The 18,118-nt window shown below is 51.7% G+C and overlaps 1 protein-coding gene across 1 annotated transcript in view; it reads left to right on the top strand.

The window, feature by feature from the left end:
- Positions 1–7,472, top strand: part of GLRA1 (glycine receptor alpha 1) — a 68,309-nt gene extending 60,837 nt beyond the window's left edge. Inside the window, exons 8-9 of the mRNA XM_024576933.3 lie at positions 1,074–1,220; positions 7,149–7,472. Of these exons, the coding sequence (XP_024432701.1) occupies positions 1,074–1,220; positions 7,149–7,463 (462 nt within the window). The 3' untranslated portion in view covers positions 7,464–7,472. The remainder of the gene's footprint in view (positions 1–1,073; positions 1,221–7,148) is intronic.
- The last annotated feature ends 10,646 nt before the right edge of the window (positions 7,473–18,118 follow it).

Genomic DNA, 18,118 nt, shown 5'->3' with positions numbered 1-18,118 from the left:
ACAATTTTCCCATGCACTGGTGGGAGGTGGGGGATGGTTTCAGGATGATTCAAGCACATTACATTCAAGCTCACCTCCTGCTGGGTGGCCTGGTTCCTAATGGGCACAGACCAGTACCGGTCCATGGCCTGGAGGTTGGGGACCCCTGCTTTAAACATACTTTAATGCACATGATAGTTCCCCATAGGTCTCTGAAGTTCTGTTCATTTTTCTTTATTCTATTCCTCAGACAGGATAACCTGAACTTCACGGTTTCTCTTCCAAGTCCACTGATTCTTTCTTCTGTCTGTTCAAATGCGTTGTTCCTCTCCAGTAGAATTTTTACTTATTTTACTTTTCAACTCCAAAATTTCTATTTGGTTCTTTTTTTGTAATTTCTCTCTCATGCGCTACTTGGTGAGAATTTGTCCTCATACTTTTCTTTAGTTGTTTAGAGATGGTTTCCTTTAGTTCTCTGAACATATTTAAAACAACTGATTTAAAGTCTTTATCCATTGAGTCCAACATCTGGGCTCCCTCAGGGAAAGCTTCTTTTGACTGCTTTTTTCCTACGAATGGGCCAGTCTTAGTCACTTTGGGCTTCCACAATGAAGAACCAAAGCCTGGACAGCTCATGAATAACAGAAATTTATTTCTCACAGCTCTGGGGCCTGGGAGTCTGCGATCAGCGTGCCAGCATAGTCAGGTTCTGGTGAGGATCCTCTTCCAGCTGCAAGCTGCTGACTTACTATTGTATCCGCACATGGTTGAAGGAGAGCTGTCTCCGTGTTGACAGTAGGCATGGCATTCTGTCCCTGTCACCCTCAGACTAAACACAGCCTTCTGCTCCCCTGAGCAACGGTGCTACGCACTGCGTCCTCCCCTCTCCAGTGCTCCTCCACATTCCATTTTCCCAATCATTCTGTCCGGCCTTCTTGGTGCATTCTTCTTCTGTTTTCCTGTGTACCCTCCCCACTAATGCCCCAGCTGGGGAGGGGACAGCAGTGGGGGACAGGAGGGTTCCATCCCACCACAGTCAGCATTTCTGACTCCTCTGCCCTCACTGCCGTGTGTTCTTCCCCCACCCCACCCAGGTGTCCTACGTCAAAGCCATTGACATTTGGATGGCGGTGTGCCTGCTCTTCGTGTTCTCCGCCTTGCTCGAGTACGCTGCTGTCAACTTTGTGTCTCGGCAGCACAAAGAGCTGCTCCGGTTCCGCAGGAAGCGAAGACATCACAAGGTAGGCCTTTGGGTCCCTGCCTAGGGAAGGACAGCTGGCAGTAAACGGAAGAGCTCCCCACAGGCAGCCTTGTCTCGTGATACTTGTTTCACTGGGCCATCCTTCTCAGCGGGTGAGGCAGGCGTGAAATAGGAATGAAGGTCGTAGAAGTTCCAGCTTCCTCTCCCACAAATAATGCCCTGGCTGGGTCTACAATTGGTCACTCGTTCAATGGGACTAACTCTACAGAAATGACCAGGGCGTGCCCGAAGTCAGAGTTGATGGTGCAAATGCCAGTGGGGCCAAGCTAATGGCTCGCTAGAAACCCAGCGCATGGTAGGCTGGGGGCTATTTATCGGTGTTTTCTGCAGGGCTGTGTTGGTCCAGGGGGCTTGGTTCCAGGTGGGAATTGTGCCAGAAAGGGTGAGGTGTTCGAGTAACATGTCCACTTTCCAGGCCTTTGCTCCCTACCTCCAAGGAAGGGGCATCAAACAAGATCCTCCCCCAGAGCTGATTCTCTCACTGACGGAGTGAATAGAGGAATATTTTCTCTGAAAAGTCACCAACCTCTTTTACCTACCGCAGAGGTTGTAGTCCAACCAGCAAATGTCCCTGGGGAGTGTGCGGCTGAGGCAGCACACCGACTCCCCACCCTGGTCCGCACCTACTTCCCCGGGGGTTCAGAGAGCCTGCATTTCTCCCCAGTCTCATCTTCCCATCACCCTCTCCTGTGCTCTCTGGGCACCAGCTACACTAGCTGTCTTCCCAGTTCCTCAAATACACACACAGGTCTTCAGGTAGCTTGCTCTCCCCTCCTGGAATGCTCCTCCAGGGCACTCCATTTGGGCTCAGCCCACTCATTTTCCAGCCCTCTGCTGAGCCATCTTTCCCTGATGCCTTGGCCAGGGTCCTGGGCCTGTACTGAGGTTCCTTTACAAGGTCACCGAGTGTGGCCACGCAAGCTGTGTCCTACAAGGGCCCCCAGCCAGTGAGGCCCTGTCCTGTAAGCCGTGCCCTGGCATGGGCTGTGCCAGCCAGAGGAAAGGTTTCCAATCATAAGCCCCTGAGGAGCAGTCCTTTCCCTGATTTGCACAAAGGCTGTGGGCACTAGCAAAGGCCACGGTCTGCTCGAACCCGGTTTCTTTCCTTCTGAACATTTACCTTGACCTATACTTATACATGCAGTGATTCAGTTGCTTAATGCTCATCTCTTTCACTGAGTTGTAACCTCCATAAGGACAGAGGCCATGTCTACTCTTGTGCAGTGGTACACGCCTAGTGCCCAGCGCAAGGCCTGGTACATACTGAACGCATAACAGCCATCTGCAGAGCACGTAGACAGAGGAACAAAGGAACTGAGGTTCAGGCCGAAAGTCTGCCTGGAAGTTTTTCCAGCAACAGATTAAGGCAACCAAGAACCCATACACTGTGACCTGTCAGGCCACACCACACACCTGCCACACACCTGCCACACACCAAGGCGCCACACGTTTTAGATTGACCTATGTAGTACCGCTGCACCAAAGGACTCCACGCTATGACAAAGGACCCTGCCTCTTCAGCTCTGTTTGGTATGGGGCTTCAAGCTGGCCTCGTCCGAGGCCCAGTTTTTCTCTCTGTAACTTGGACTAAAACCAGCATAAGGGGGGCTGTGGTGAGGATTAAATCCGATTCCAAAGTAGCTTTAAGTTTTGTTCCTGCCACCAGTGCCAGGGATTAAAATGATTACACAGGCACACACCTCCATCCGTGTTTCTTAAACATCAGCACTCTGACTCAGTTAACTTCCAACAGTTCACCACAGGCAGAAGGCAGACGTTCCAGGTCAGAATGTGCCCATGGGAGTTAAGATATGACCTGCATTGGGAGAGGACACTGTATTTAAGAAGCCAGAAAGCGCTTCTTATATGACCCCCAGTTTTAGTACTTCCATTATTGCCCATTGGGTACCTAGCCTCTGACTCCCGAAATAATCTAAGTGAGGAACTGACAGAACACAACTGTCTCCGGGATTTACTTTTTACTTTTCCTTTTTCCCATGGGCTAGTGGCTTTCTGCTAAAAGATGGTTAATACCAGACCACTACACTGTGCCCTGCGCAACCCCAGGGGGGCGCTATTTGCATAGGCTAAATTGTGAATGGGGCCCCTTGCAGATGTGTGAGAAGGTGGACCAGTGGTACTTCCAAAGGCTGCCTCCTCCCTTACCAAATCCCTCCCAGCGTGACACACTGGAGGAAAACAGACGCCGTCACTCTGGCCAGGTAAAGTGTGGATAAGACTGCTGGCCAGATGTGATCAGATTCCGCTGCGCAGTTCCCTGCAGGCTCTCTCACAGCCTGCGAGCGCTGGAAGAGCTCTCAAAGAGCATCCCAGCCACTCCTCCTGGGCGAAGAAGGTAGCGCAACGGGGAGGAGCCAGTCACCAGGACCACAGAGACCCTGAAGGCAAAGGTAGGGGCGGGGCTCAAGGGCCCATGGCTCCTCCCACACACTGGCCTTACAACGTCAGTTGCTACCTACAGAAGCAGGTAAAAAATAGTCCTGCGTTTATTGGATCTTACATAAGAGCTATAGTAAGGTAGAGGTCAACAACTAGTAGCCAGGAAGTCAAATTCAACATGGAAATATCACTCATTTCACCAGCAGTGTCTTAAAAATCTGAAATAAGGTGCCAGCATTTAAAAATCACACTTCTAATATCTCTCCAAAAATCACAGCCTGCCACCCCACCGGACATGCCTTTGGGTAGGGGATGCAGTGCACAGTTTCCCCACAGCCCCCTCTAACTGGACAGGCTTTTCATCCCAGCTCACTTCATCACTTAACATTTCTCCTGCCCAGCCCCTTGCGGGTGTTCAGATTAATCTGACCTTGTTCCCAAGAGCTCTGAACTTGGCACAAATGTCAGGACCTACAAGGACGCAGAGTTGGGACTCACCATAACGAGCTTCCGCTGGAGTTGGCCGCTCTGGTGTGGCTTGCACACCGGCAGTGTACAGGCTCGGGCTGCAGGAAGTGTGCAGAGGGCATTTTAAGCCCCAAATGGTGAGTGGAGAGGAACTAGCTGCATGCCTGGGTTTCTCAGGGCCTGTGACCCTGGCCAGGCTCCTCAACTCCCACCATCCTCCCAAGCTACCTCATTTGTTGGGCAGAAAGCATCTGGTTCTCAAATTCCTGGTGGGCCTCATTAGTCAGAGTATTAGGAAGCCTCTGTGAGCTGGACTGGGCAGGCACAATCCCAGCCTCCCTGGGTCCCACAGAGTATGAAAGGATTTCCCCTCCCTCATCCCCAGGCAGCTCCAGATACTGCTGGGCATTCGTGTCCTGCCACCTGCTGGTTAGAATAGGAATAGCAAGGCTTTGTTCAGTTGCGTCTAGAGAATTTCCCTTCTGGCCACAAAGTGAAATTGATAGTCATCTAACCAGATGGGGCCTCCAGTTCCCACCCAGCCCTTCCACTCCCATGCTCAGCAGATGAGGCAAAGAATAATTTGCCCAAAATTATTGGATTGGCCATAAAGTCTGTTACATTTCTTCCATACGATGGCTCTAGTAGTGCTTAGTTGTCTTTAACTTCATTCAAAATAACTTTGTTAGATTGTGTTGTGACAGCTGTCATATCAGTGTGCATTTTTAAAAAACCTATCAAATTGGTGAATATTTGTGCAGCCACTTTAATATTAAAGATGGAAGAAGATAAGCAACATTTTCAGCGTATTATGCCTTATTATTTCAAGAAAGGTAGAAATGCAACTGAAACGCACAACAAAAGATTTGTGCGGTGTATGGAGAAGGTGCTGTGACTGATCGAATGTGTCAAAAGTGGTTTGTGAAGTTTCTTGGCACTGTTGACATTCTGGCCAAGTAACTCTGCTGGGGGGCTGTCCCCTGCATTGGCAGGTGTTTAGCAGCACCCCTGGCCTCCCCCCACTAGAAGCCAATAGTAGGAGATAGCCGACATACTCAAAACACCCAAATCAATGAAGTTATTGGTGAAAATGAAACGCGTGTCTTTTATTTTACAGAAAAAAACAGAATGGATTTTTTGGCCAATACATAGAAAGTCAATTTGGTGCATCCTCTATGTAACCAGAGCCCAGGGAAAACATTTCCCAGCACAGCAGCCTACAGCAAGGGCAGAGTGTTAGCAACAGACAACAGTCAGACCCAGCTCGCTGCCCTCATCCTTCTAATTTCTCCCTTTCTGCGCTTACAGTGCTCTCGCCCTGCTCCTATGTTCACTTAGTGTTGAGGGTCGATGCGCATGGGAGGCTTCACCTCTGCGTTCACGGGGCTCGCAGTCTAGTGAGAGGCAGACATCAATCACAGAATACAATGTGTTAAGAGCTTGCGGTGGGGGTGGCTGCATGGTGACCTCATGGGGCACAGAGCAGGGACACCGAGCCTATGACTGGGCTCAGGGATGGCTTCTGAGTAAGAACTCGTTGAGTGAAAGGGAAGGGGCTAGAAGCAGGGCCGGAGCGGAGTGTGCTGCAGGACAGAACGACTTGAACAGAGGCCCAGAGTTGAAGAGAGGGCGCGTGGCACTTGTGAATACACAGAAATGTGTTAGGGGGACTGGAGCACAGAATACCAGGTAGATGAGGGCACCAGGTGAGACCAGAGAGGTACACAGGGTCCAGGTAATCTAAGGCCTCATCTACCATGTAAGGCTTTTAATCATCCTGATGTCAGTGTTAGCTTATTTAAAAGTTCTAGGCAAAAGTTGCCCAATAAGATCTGTGTTATAACAACCCAGAAGGGTTGGGGTGGGGGCTGCCTGGAGGCAGTAGGAAGACTAGACCGAAAGTCATCACAAGCCCTGATGGCAGCCCAAAATAGGGCGGCAAGAGTCGAGCAGGAAAGGCCCCAGTGGCTGGGTCTGCCCTGCTGTGCACAGGGACGAGCAGAAGACAGGGCTGGCCCTCTGAAGGCTCCCACTGTCTGGAAGGCAATGGGAGCTGATAAAGCCACATAGAGCCACACTCAGAATCGAGACCTCAGCTGAGGCCCTCAGGGCCACCTCAGAGCTCGTGCGGAATGAACACAAAGTGGGCACCAGAGCAGACAATAATAGGGCCTCCAGGACTCCCATCCAGGCAAGGTCAACATGGCTGGGAAAGGGGGGCTGAGAAGGGCCGGGGCAGTGGGCACCCTAGTAGCTGGCATGAGGCAGGGAAGTGGGGTGCACAGGGACGACGCAGGGAGTGCGACCACACTGGCAGGGGAGCAAAGCCAACAGTGGGGGAGAGAGAGAGGCCTGTGGAGGTAAGTTGGAGCCAAACAATGAAGGGCCTTGAATGATGACTTGATACACGTCCAGAGGGAGGTCTGAGGTCACAGCCACCAGGGATGTGGGAACTTGGAGGCAGGAGGAAGCTGTGGCTCCCCTGGCTTCAGAAACAGACCTGAGGCCCGCAGCTGTTGCTCCCTCCCTGAGCATTCGACCCCTCCCGGCAACCCACACTGAGAAGACATGAACTGGGGCAGGGGGTGGGGGAGGGGGCAAGGAGGCAACAGAAGCAAAGCAGGGGATCTCTCCAAATTGTCCCCTGGATCTCTGATAGATCAGCACCCAGAGCACGTGCTCATCTAAAACCTGCGACGGGCAGAAGAACCTTCTGAGGTAGTGGGGTGACTCTTACCCCACTTACAGATAAAAATGAAATAAAATAAACCCTGAGACTCACAGAAGCCACAAGGTCACAGAGGCGACCCTTGACCACGGGTCTGGAGACTGCACGCCAGCCACATTTCCATCCCCTGGTTTGCATCTGTTTCCGCAGGCGAGCGGCGCCCCTCTATAAGGCATAACTCCCCAGCCAGCCAAAAGCCTTCGGAAACCTGGAACGGTGGTGCAGGGCGGCAGGGAGAACAAGATGGGCATGGCCTGGCCCCGGGGAGTGCCTTGCAGGGAGGGTGCCCAGCCCCTGTCTTATTTTAAGTAGAGCCCCATGTTGAATCTGTTCCAGGAGGACGAGGCCGGAGAGGGTCGCTTCAACTTCTCCGCCTACGGGATGGGCCCGGCCTGCCTGCAGGCCAAGGATGGCATCTCGGTCAAGGGCGCCAACAACAACAACACCACCAACCCCCCTCCTGCGCCATCAAAGTCCCCGGAGGAGATGCGGAAACTCTTCATCCAGAGGGCCAAGAAGATCGACAAAATATCCCGCATCGGCTTCCCCATGGCCTTCCTCATCTTCAACATGTTCTACTGGATCATCTACAAGATTGTCCGCAGGGAGGACGTCCACAACCAGTGACGGGTCTGCGATGGGGGAAGGCTGGGAGAGGGCGGAGTGGGGCGAGCGCAGGAAGAGAAGGGGCGGAGCGGGAGGGGCACGGTACACAACTCCCTCTTTCTCTACTGCCTGTGCACAGCAGAAGGCAGTGGTGCATGAGTCTTAGAATGCGGCACTATCTATCCACGCAGGGGTGAGCTGGTCGGGGCGGGGGGGCTTTTCCAATACAGGAACTGAGGGGCTGGGAGGAAGGGGAGGGGAGGGGAGGGAGTGGGGGGAGAAGAGCTTTCAAACAGCGGAGTCCGCAGCCTGTGCGGTTCTCCTGTTTGGAAGGAGAGTGCAGTCTGCCCCAGAGCTGCAGGAAAGCAATGTAATATATGATATCTATTCATGCTTAATATTAATGCGAAACCACGAGAACAAAAGATTTTTTTTAACCTATCAGCCTAGTAACTGCTTAAATTTTTAAAGTCACAGAAGTGATGGACAATTTTTCCCCGAGTGGGAACAGTCACAAATCGGCTTGCTCTGGTGTGTGTCCCACATCATGCCCCTGCAAACGCCATGCCTGTCTTCCATCCGGCCCAGGGGGACACGCGCCGAAAAGCTATTGCCATTCCGCCTCTGCCTCAAGAGGGCTGGGCGGCCAGAGCACGGGCGAGGAAGCGGGAAGGGGTGGAGAGGGGAGAAAGGACTGAGGAGAGGGAACATTTCGGAGGCCCAAGGATTAAGAACCCGGGCAAGCCCGCCTCGATCCTCCTGTCTCGAGGCGCAGGGTCGCACCTGCCCCTCTCTGAGCCCCCTCACTTCTGTGCTCCCGCCCCCGCCCCCTTACCCTCCGCCCAGGAGCGGCCACCGTGGTTTTCTCATCATATTGCCAATATGCAATCTTTTTTACGGTTAAAAAGAAAAAAATAATCTCAAGAAATAATATGCATAGACTGAGTGTGAACAGATGCACTTTTTTTCAAATGTCTATTTTTTTGGAGAGTTTCTTCGGAATTGCAAGCGGCTGTGTACTGGGGAGGTGGGGCGCGCGGGCCGAAGCGAGCTGACGCAGAGCGGCTCTGCAGAGTGGGGCTGCAGGAGGCGAAGGGCAGGGCCGACGCCGATCAGCTCAGACATGTACGGGTGGAAGGAAATGGCAATGTGTGTGCAGAGTCTGTTCATTGTATTTTGACATTTCATAGACTGCAAATAATGTGGGAAGCTTGGGGGGATGACCCCATTATATTTTTATAAGTCTTTTTTTTTTCTTTTTGGTGCTTTGTTTAGCTTTAACATGTGACAACTATTTCTCTTTCCTTCCAACTTTGAAGTGCCAGATCTAGCCCCATATTGCTAGGGCACCCCAGGAAGGAAGGAGGGAGCCTAGGAAGCAGATTGTAAGGGGAGGGATGTGCAGAAGGACCCAGCAGTCCACAGACGGGGAGGGCTGCGAGGCAGGCTGTGTCCAGCGGCCTTGGCCTGCTGGCTGCCGACTCCGCTCTGCCCCCAGCGCAGGCACCACTGTCTTTGGCGCTCTCCCCACTCCGGTGGGTGCCTGGGGTCATGCTTCTTCCTTTGCATGTCAGTGTTGTGGCTCTGGATCAAAGTAGGTAGACAGTGAGACAGAGCTGACGACCAGTTTGTAATGCGGCTTAGGGTTTCGCTGGTGTCTTTAGTGTCCCCAACTTGGGCCAGGATGGAGATGAGACACAGGGAGCCTGGCTCCTTCCTCAAGCACCTTCCCACAGGGAGTTTTCTCCCACCCCCTGATGCACAATAGCTGATGTCTCCAGAGGCCAAGAGAGCAGACCAAGACAGGGATCTAGAGTGACTTAGGTCAAGAAAATGCACTATTCAGCCAAAAAAGGATTTGGCTTTGGGGCTTGAGGATAGAGCTGTTTACATTCCGTTTCCAAGGTCGATAACCTTCCATTCTCTTGGCCTGTGCAGCCCAGGAAGCCAAACCGTATTCTAGCCTTGGATGGTGGGGGACAGACACTGGACTCCTTTTTTCTAAGCAGTTACGGGTGGCAGCCATGTGGGCAGGAGCCTCCCATCTAACCCCACCCTTTTCCCCACCGCAAACATGCATCTGAAGGAGGAAAAGTTACAGAGAGGAACTTTACTGCCAGTTCAAGACCAGAGGACCCGCCTCTGAGCTGCTTTAGCACCTTTCGTTAGCACTGCACTCACTTTATTTAAGGGAGGAGGAAAACCACAGTTCTGAAGTGGTGCAAGAGTCCCTGGAGAGGCTGCTAGCCCCTTTCACTAGCACTTTATTCACTCCACTTAAAGGAAAAATCGTTTTTTAATGAAAAAAATTAAAGAAGCCCTTCGCTCTACTTTACCCCTCGCTGGTCTGCATTCGGAAAGTCTGAAGTCCAGGGAAGTCAGGCGACAAGGGCCCCAGGTCTCCATCGAGGACTGGAGACAGAGCCAGCAGCTCTAAGACGCCCTGCCTCCCCTCAAACAGCCAAATCTGCAGATTTCACACCAGACCCCTTGGATGAGGGGCCTGGAGTCTCTCTGGGGCAGAGAAATCACGGGGCCACTCGCCCAACCTCCGCTGGGTCCCTGAGCTTCTGTCACCTTATTGAACTTGTGGGCCCACCGGGAGCTGCCAGGTCTAGTTGACGGGACCCAACAGACAACAGAATCATCTCTTTAAGACACAGAGGGGGCATGTGTCTGAAACCTGCTCTCAGACTCCTCCTAACTCAGTGCCCCTCAAGGGGAAAAACGTGACTGGATGCATGCCGGTAGTGAGGCGAATCTGAATTTTTGTCCTGCCTCTAATGTGCTGGGAGAGCAATTCAATGACCAAGCTTCAGCTTCTCTAAATACACGGCGGGGACAGTGGTATAGGTGGCCTCTAACCCCTCCCCGCTCCAACCGTCCTGTGTGCTGGGGCTGGTCTGTGGGAAGTCACACAACGAAAAGCCTCGTGCCACTCTGATTTCTGACCCTCCCAGGCAGACAGGCACATAAATAGGCGCACGTACACAGGCCCACACAACTCTCGTTGCCTTTCTTCTTTGCGAAATTTGCAGATGCATTTTTCTTCTTGCTCTGCTTTATCGATGAGGAACAGTGCTAGGGAAAGACATCAAGCATTATGAAGTCAAAGCTGCCATCGTGAGTCAGGAATGGAGCGCACTCAGGAAGACATTACCATTAATGTATAACGTCGAGGACGTAGCAGGAAGTCTCATGGACTTCATCGTTATGGGAAATCCAACTAGATAATTTAGGCCAAATAAGTGGTAGGCGGCTCCAACAGAGAGGACAGACAACTTCCTTCATCTCCCGTTCCGTTTGGTATTCCTAAGGAATACCATGCCTTGGGAAGACGCAGGCCAGGTGCTGCTGTGGGGGGCAAAGACTTAGGTGTAGTGAGTGGTCGGCTGGTTCCCACGTCTTTGCGTGCAGAGACCGGTATTTGTGCAGGGAGGGAGAGTTGATACTGGCAGAGAGGAGCCGGTGATTTCCCCGCCTCCCAAACTGCAGCTCTTCCTGGGAGCCAAATTTAGGGGACAGCAATTAAGCAGACAGATAATCCCAGTAACTTCCCACCTATTAGGTTATAATGTGTCTCATTTGTTTCCAGAGCAGCCAAAATAAGTGGCTCAGCTCTGCCACCCTCTGGTCCTTCCACACATTCCAAAGTCCATTTTCAGCTTAGGCTATACAGGGAGTGACCAAGGACGACAGGAATAGAAAGGAAGTTGAACCCGCATGCGCGCCTATGGGTGGTACCTGGAACATAACTCTAGTTCAAGTCTAGAGAGACAAGAGGTCATGCGAACCAAAGAATTTCTTCTTCTAGGCTACCAATAAATAAGAAATGCATCCCGCTAAGAAGCTCACCAATATTCTTCATAGGCTACTTTTTTTCATACCGGGGAGAAAATAAGACAAGAGATGGCTCCTTTCCCTCAAAGTACCCGCTTTGATGAGCATCGCCCACTAAAAAGAGACGGCTTTGTGAGGCCCGGTGACATTAGACGCGGGTAGATCGGCGCCCAGCCGAGCTGGTGCCATCGTCACTAAGTCAGTGTGTAACTGCAGCACGCTAAAACGGAAGGGGCTTGCGCTGTCATGGTCTGCGGTGACTGCCTCCTCCGTGGGAAAAGCTGGCACGCAGAGGGCTCGGTCGTGGTCCAGTCTGTCTCAGCTTCAGGACTGGGGTCGAAACCTGGGACCTGCGGCTGTTCGCCAGGCCGGCTGGAAGCCCAGAGCTGGCACGACCAGCACTCTCTGGAAGCTACCCGATTCAGTCAGTGAGCGCCGTCTACACACTCTGCCCACCCTCCACCCCGGCTCTGAGGAGGCGGGAGGATCCGTTCCCCCCCTTCCCCCTCCAGGCCTACGGGTCTCAGGTTAAGCAGAAAGCTTGTGCTTGGAGGGGCAGGCCAGGTCTGTCGAGAAAGGGTGAATGGATCTCTACCCCTGATACAAAGCATCTTTAATTCATGAACCAACTGGACCAAAAATTCTCTAAACAGGCACGCAGGAAATGTGGTCTTAAAATTCAATTTAGCTTTTTCTCCCCCTCCGTGAAGCCCCTTCTCTCAGAAACCCACTTCAGAAATTTGAAATAAGGACCCTCCTATTTTCCTGTAGCTCTATAAAGCCAGAAACAGGAGCTCATCCAGGCCAAAGGCAGGCATAAAAGCAACGCCTTGTTTTGATTGAACTGGCTTGCTTTTCACACCTGGTATCAGTGTAAGGAAGAGCGTGTGTTGGAAAGGCCTTGGTCTCTCAGTTCCCTAAATGCCAGTGGATAGAAAGAAATCCCTGGAAAGCTTGAAACCCCTGCAGATGTAAAGAACTTTTTTTAAAAAGCCCTGAAACGCTGCCCTCCCCACCCCAGCCCAGTACTAAGAGAATGAAAGCAGTGGCTTCCTTCTGCCTGTCCCCACTGATCTCAGGGCACCAAGGAACGCCCTGCAGGCCTCTCTCCCGGCCCCAGCGATCTAGAACCTCGAGGGCCCAGGCTCCAGGACACTTCCACCGGCTTTTCATCCTGTCTCTTCCTTAAGGATTTCTCAAGCTGCCAAGTGTCGGGAGACGGGTCTGCTCACACGTGGGCGCTTGCTCATGCTGTTTTGATGGAGCCATGTGGTTATTTAAAGCAATAATTAAGGTGCTCTATCATTCTTTGGAACAGCAAAATGAATTCCAAAGTAGAAATTATTGCCCAATAATTTTTAGGATCATTAAGGCTTCAGCTAGCATCCAGACCATCACTCCTTCCTCCTCTGCTCTCCCCCGCCTCCCCCTGCCTCCCTCTGTCTGCATTTCCTGTTTCATCAGTTTTATGTCTCATTTTGTGAAACTCAACTCTGCCAGAAGACACTGCTTTACTCCTGAGGGGGCGGGAGATGCAGAGACTAAAACAGACTGCGGAGCTCCTGGCCCATCCTCGGCTCTGATTTCTACTGCTCCTCTTGCCCGTGCATTCTGAAACTGCACTGCCCTGGAAAACGCCCGCTGCAACGCTGGGCCGAGGAGTCGGAGTGTAGAGGATGGCAAGGCAAAAACGTGCCCTGCAGAGGGCCCGGCCTGACGATGTGTTGCACACAGGGCTCCAGAGTAGCACCAGCTAACTCAGCTGGGGGAAGACGCTCGCTGGCTGCATGTAGGCCCCAGACAGAAGGGGTCTCCCGGTCCCACGCCTGCATCTCGCCTTGTTTCTGGCCTCCTTTCCTCAGATTCGCCTGCTTCCTTATGCAGCCTCAGAACCCCAGTACCCTCTGTAAACACACCTGCCTTCTGAAGCGGACAGAGGCCAGCGGGAAGTGGGTCCTTGTTCTGGGGCTGGTTCAGGCTCACCGTGGAAACATAGGCATGCTACTCCACCTTTCTTGGCCTGCTTACGCCCTGCAAAAAGAGGGGGCTGATGGAGAATTTTCACAGCCAAACTCTGGATAGGACACTTGCATGGGCTGAAGGAGAAGAAATGCTTCGCTGCCTTCCCTGTCAGTGTCCGACTGAGACCCGGACCCAGGCCAGCCAGGGGGCAGGAAGGGAGAGGTTAAGAAAGAGGAGTCTTGGCCCGTAAGGAGATTACAGTCTTAACTTTTCTGCCACCAAGGTCAAGGCATTTCCCAGCACGGGTGGCCTTGCCTCTCAGTCTAGCATCTCACCTGAGCATCCTATCCAACACCAGGACATTCCACTCTGGCACTTTAGCCTCTCTGTCCTGTGGAGGCTGGAACCCACTTTCCAGGGCAGTCGTTTGAATTCCCTCTGCCAGAGCCTCTGGAAGAATCAAAGAGAAACACGTCAGGGCAGCGCCCCCAGGGAAGAACTGCAGTGCCCCCAAGCCCCTCCGGGCCTGCGCCCATCACCCCCACTGACAGAATTTAAACGTGACAACAAACTGCCAGCAAGATGTAAGACTATTTTCCTGTTTGTCCCTATGAATTTAGCTGTGGTTACAGGCAGAAAGCATGGCACTGCTCCAGACCATTGGGGAGTCCCATCTAAATTCATCCCACTAGCTGGGCTACACTAATAAAAAGAAAAAGATACTATGACAGGTGTGGCTGGAGCTGGGCCAGCTCCCTCCCCACCCCCCACCCCAAACAAGCCTCCCCCTGGCAATGCAGTTTCTGAAATGGCTTCCCCAGTCCTGCAGCTCCAACAAACACTCCTTCTGATCAGAAAACACTGCTCCTGTCTCTCCCAACAGGGCTGTATTTATGCTTTGTATCAATGGAGTCCCTTCGAAATGTTTATAGGGTGAACGTTCTCCACTCTCCCTTCACCCGGCCCTGGAATTCATGAGAATACTGCAGACTGAAGCTTTGTTCTTGTTCCCAAAGTTAAAAATCAAGACTTAAAATAAATACTGTAGGAGGTTTTGAATTTCCCATAATGACATGGAAACCATATCGTAAACCAACATTCTCTACCATCACCATGGAACTGGCCACCGCTCCTTTGCCCCTGAACAAGACTGAAATCGGGGATATTTAAAAAAGACCTAGGATGGATAGATAGCCGATAAAATAAAGAGTGCAATGGTGACTGCACATTCTGGGGGGCTAGTAGAGACGGTCACTGCAAAATCCTCCCACATCTTCCCCTGAGTTTCCTCCGAGCCTCAATTTTCCTATCTGTGAAACAGGGTATTGAATTAGTGGGGCTGGGAGGGCTTTTCTAGCTGTGAAGCTGTGCTTTCCTTTTTAAGGCCACTTCTCTGTTGTCTTGTAATTGGAGGAGAGAGCAGGCCCTCCCACAGACCCTACGGCAGCCCTGCGCCCCTTCCCACCCTCTCAGCTTCCCTCTAGTCCACTCGTGTTTGTCCTGGAACAGCGCAGGGGGCACTGGCTTGGACGGGCAACTACCAAAGAAAAGCACGTCATCCTGAGCCAGACCGTTACCTCTCTGACCCTCAGGGTCGTTCTATATTTGGGGACAATGATATCCACCTCACCAGCCCGATGTCTAGGTAAAATGACAGCATGAATGTTAACCCCACCCCTGGCTGTAATTGAAGCATTCTCGTCATCTCAGGCTCTCTGAAATCCTAATCACTTCTGCCTGTTCGCCAGAAGAGGTCACCAAAGAGCTTTCTTTCAGAATTGAGACTGGCTCCCCAAAGGCCAAATCCACCCGCCCTTCAGAGCAGCTGACTGTGACATTTTATGACGAGCTCAAGGATTCTCTCACTGGTGAATTATTCCACACTCCCCTCCGAGCTTGCACGCGCACTGACCCCAATTCCAGTCCTGATGACACCGACCAAGCGCCTACATCCCTTTTGCCCAGATATGTGAGCACCAGCTGAATAGAAGGCACCATGCTAAGCTCTGCAAACAGTTGTTACAGATAATAGTAACAACTATTGTTACTATTAGTAACAATAATAGTTGTCACATGCGCACTAGGAGTGGATTGTGAATAAACCTCGAATATCACAGTACTGCTACCGGATACCTACTCTATGTCAGTCTCTCAAAATTAAGTCATTTAATTCCCACAGTGGCCCAGGTCTTATTTCTCATTTTAGGTTGAGGACACTAAAGGCTCTGAAAGTTTCTTTCACCAGCCCAAGGCAATGCCTTGCCAAAGTTTGGACACGATTCTATAAGCAATGGGAAGATTTGGAAAGAGGTGTGATGTGATCACCTCTTCCCCTTATCTGTTTTTGACCTTCAACAAACTATTTCACCCTGTGACCTTAGTCACCCACCTGTACAGCTCTTCTTTCCCAAATTGTGGAATATAAAGTAATTGAGATAGTTTGTCATTACAAAGCACTACACGTGACATTAGTCATTTTAGCTTAAAGGAATCTCGTAACTGTTAATATACAATATGGAGCCTTTTGCCTAGGTGCGTTCCAGTGCACAAAACTTTAACTCATGTAACCTGTGAATGCCAAGGAACACTATCTCGTACTAGATTAGCAATCCAACGGCCTCTTGTTCGAGCACCAACCGAAACAGCCCTTGGTCTTCATCTTCTCACCACTTGGTCATGAACAATAAAAACAAATCCGGCCACCTTAACATGCTGAGAGCCTGCTAATCCGGTTTTGGGCAACTGAAGGGCGTAGCGCTGATGCGGGGCGACGTTCTGGCTACAGAATTGTGGGAGAGAGGAGAGGGCACGCAGCAGGCAGGCCAGGAGCCCAGAACACACTCCTGCTTAATAGTCCTGTGGAAGAGATCACGGTGCACCTGCAGCCGCCTGGACTTGGCCGGAATCAAGAGCAAGTCTAGAGCTTCTCTGGAAGTCTGTCCTCCGTCTGGAATCCCTTGAAAACACTCACCCGACTAAGCCTAAGAACCTACCACAAACAATTCAAGGCACGGGAACCAAAGATAAGCACTGTCCTTAACTAGTGACTTCCCTAGTTCCAGGGAGGACATGGTAACAGGAAAGAGACAAAATTCAGAGGCGAGAAACTGGGTCTCACAGGTAACTCCCACAGCAGCTGACTATCTGGGTTTATGAAATTGTGGTCTCACTCCTCCTTCAAAGGGTTAAATACAAGTGACGACTTCCCCCAAGCAGGTGTTCAGGTGCAGAGGGAGCGCCTGCTCAGGAGACACCGTAGAAGTGGGACTACCACAACTGGCGGCACAACTGAAGTCCCAGTAAAGGAGGGCCTTCTAATGGCTCTTGACCCCCGTCCAAGCTCTGGACATGATGTGGGAAAACGGAGTTACAGGGAAATGTATGGACATACCCTCCTTCACCAAAAAAAAAAAACTGAAGTAGCAGCTGCTGCTTGTCTCCCAGTCCTTTCGTCCCTGACATAACAACCCCCTGGGGAACTTGATGTGTACAGGCTAAGCCAGACCCCTTCGTGCGACAAGGCCTCTGCGAACTGCAGCTCCTTCTTGGCCTCGTCCTGGTCTCTTCGCCTGCATCCAGAAGCTTGGCCTTGGGCGTGACAGCACCACGAGCGACAGCAGTGGTGCCGGGGTGTCTCAGCCGCTGCTCCGAGGGCCAGGGCCTCCCACACAGCTCTGGGCGCTGGTGAGATGAACGGCACTCTGAAGGGGCTGTTGAGCGACCTCGAGTCAGGGTCTGTGGGTCTCCAAGGAACTGCTCGGTACTTGCTTTTATATGATTTTTCAAAATGTCTCAGCATGCAGAAAGCAGCTCAGCCCTTCAGGGATCCAGTCAGCAGCACAGGCTCAGGGAGGTGGTCTCAATAGTTAGCGCCACAGCCAGGACTAGAATATGTATGTTCTTTCCAGTCTTTCTATCAGCTGTTTTTAGTCTCCCTACGCCGGCCTGTCAGCCATCCACCTGCTGTTTATTAATTGTGGCAAGACTGTGCTCGAACAGCAGGGCAGTAGAACACAGCACGACCTGGGGACAATAGAAACCCAGAAGAGTGACTAATGAGGAGTACAGAAGTAAGAGAAAGGAGGGTGCCATGAAGCGGGTAGAAAATAAATCGTGGAACATCTCAAGGCATAAGGGCCACTTGAGCAGTAAGAAGAACCTCAAAGAACACACCAGATTTTGACAGATGGGGAAAGGGTATTCCAGCAGAGGGAACAATGGGAGTGAAAACAGAGGTAAAGACCCAGGGGGCATGCACAGGTACAGTGGTTTTCCATTTGGTTCAAGTCTAATGGGCGGTAGGCACGGCTGGAAAGATGGACTCGGAGCTCCTCGTAGCCTTAAATGCAGAACAAGGCGGGCGGGACTCTAGAGTACGGCAGTTCTTGCAGACAGATCCAGGTTACTCCTTCCCATTAGCGGACACTCCCAGCCAGATTCAGAATTTCCTGTGCTTCCTGGGTGTCCGGGGCGGCTAAGGAGGGATACTTACCTTTTCCTTCATCTCAGGAGTATAGCACCCGCTAGAAACCCACATCTTCAAGGGCATCCATTCCACCCAGCTACATTTTTAGGTCGTGCTAGGAAGGCACTGGAACAGTGATGACAGAGGGACAATCAAGTCACAACCCCACACTGAGGCTGCTCGTCTAGTGCTTCTGAAAAGCTTCTAGAGCTTTATCTTTTGTCTAACAGTAAGCCCACACTTAGCACGACGCGGGGGTGCCTACAGGAGAGCTGGTGGGGCAAACACTATCACTGCCCAGTGTTGGGCAGAATCATGGAACAGGGCTGACCTGGAGGAACAGTATAGTCTAGCACAGCCTTTTTGTTTTCAGCTGCATCTGAACTGGCCTAGGGAGTCTCTCTCTGTT

Source organism: Desmodus rotundus, chromosome 6 (assembly GCF_022682495.2).
Source record: "Desmodus rotundus isolate HL8 chromosome 6, HLdesRot8A.1, whole genome shotgun sequence".
Classification (NCBI taxonomy): domain Eukaryota; kingdom Metazoa; phylum Chordata; class Mammalia; order Chiroptera; family Phyllostomidae; genus Desmodus; species Desmodus rotundus.
This window is presented reverse-complemented; position numbering and strand designations above follow the sequence as displayed.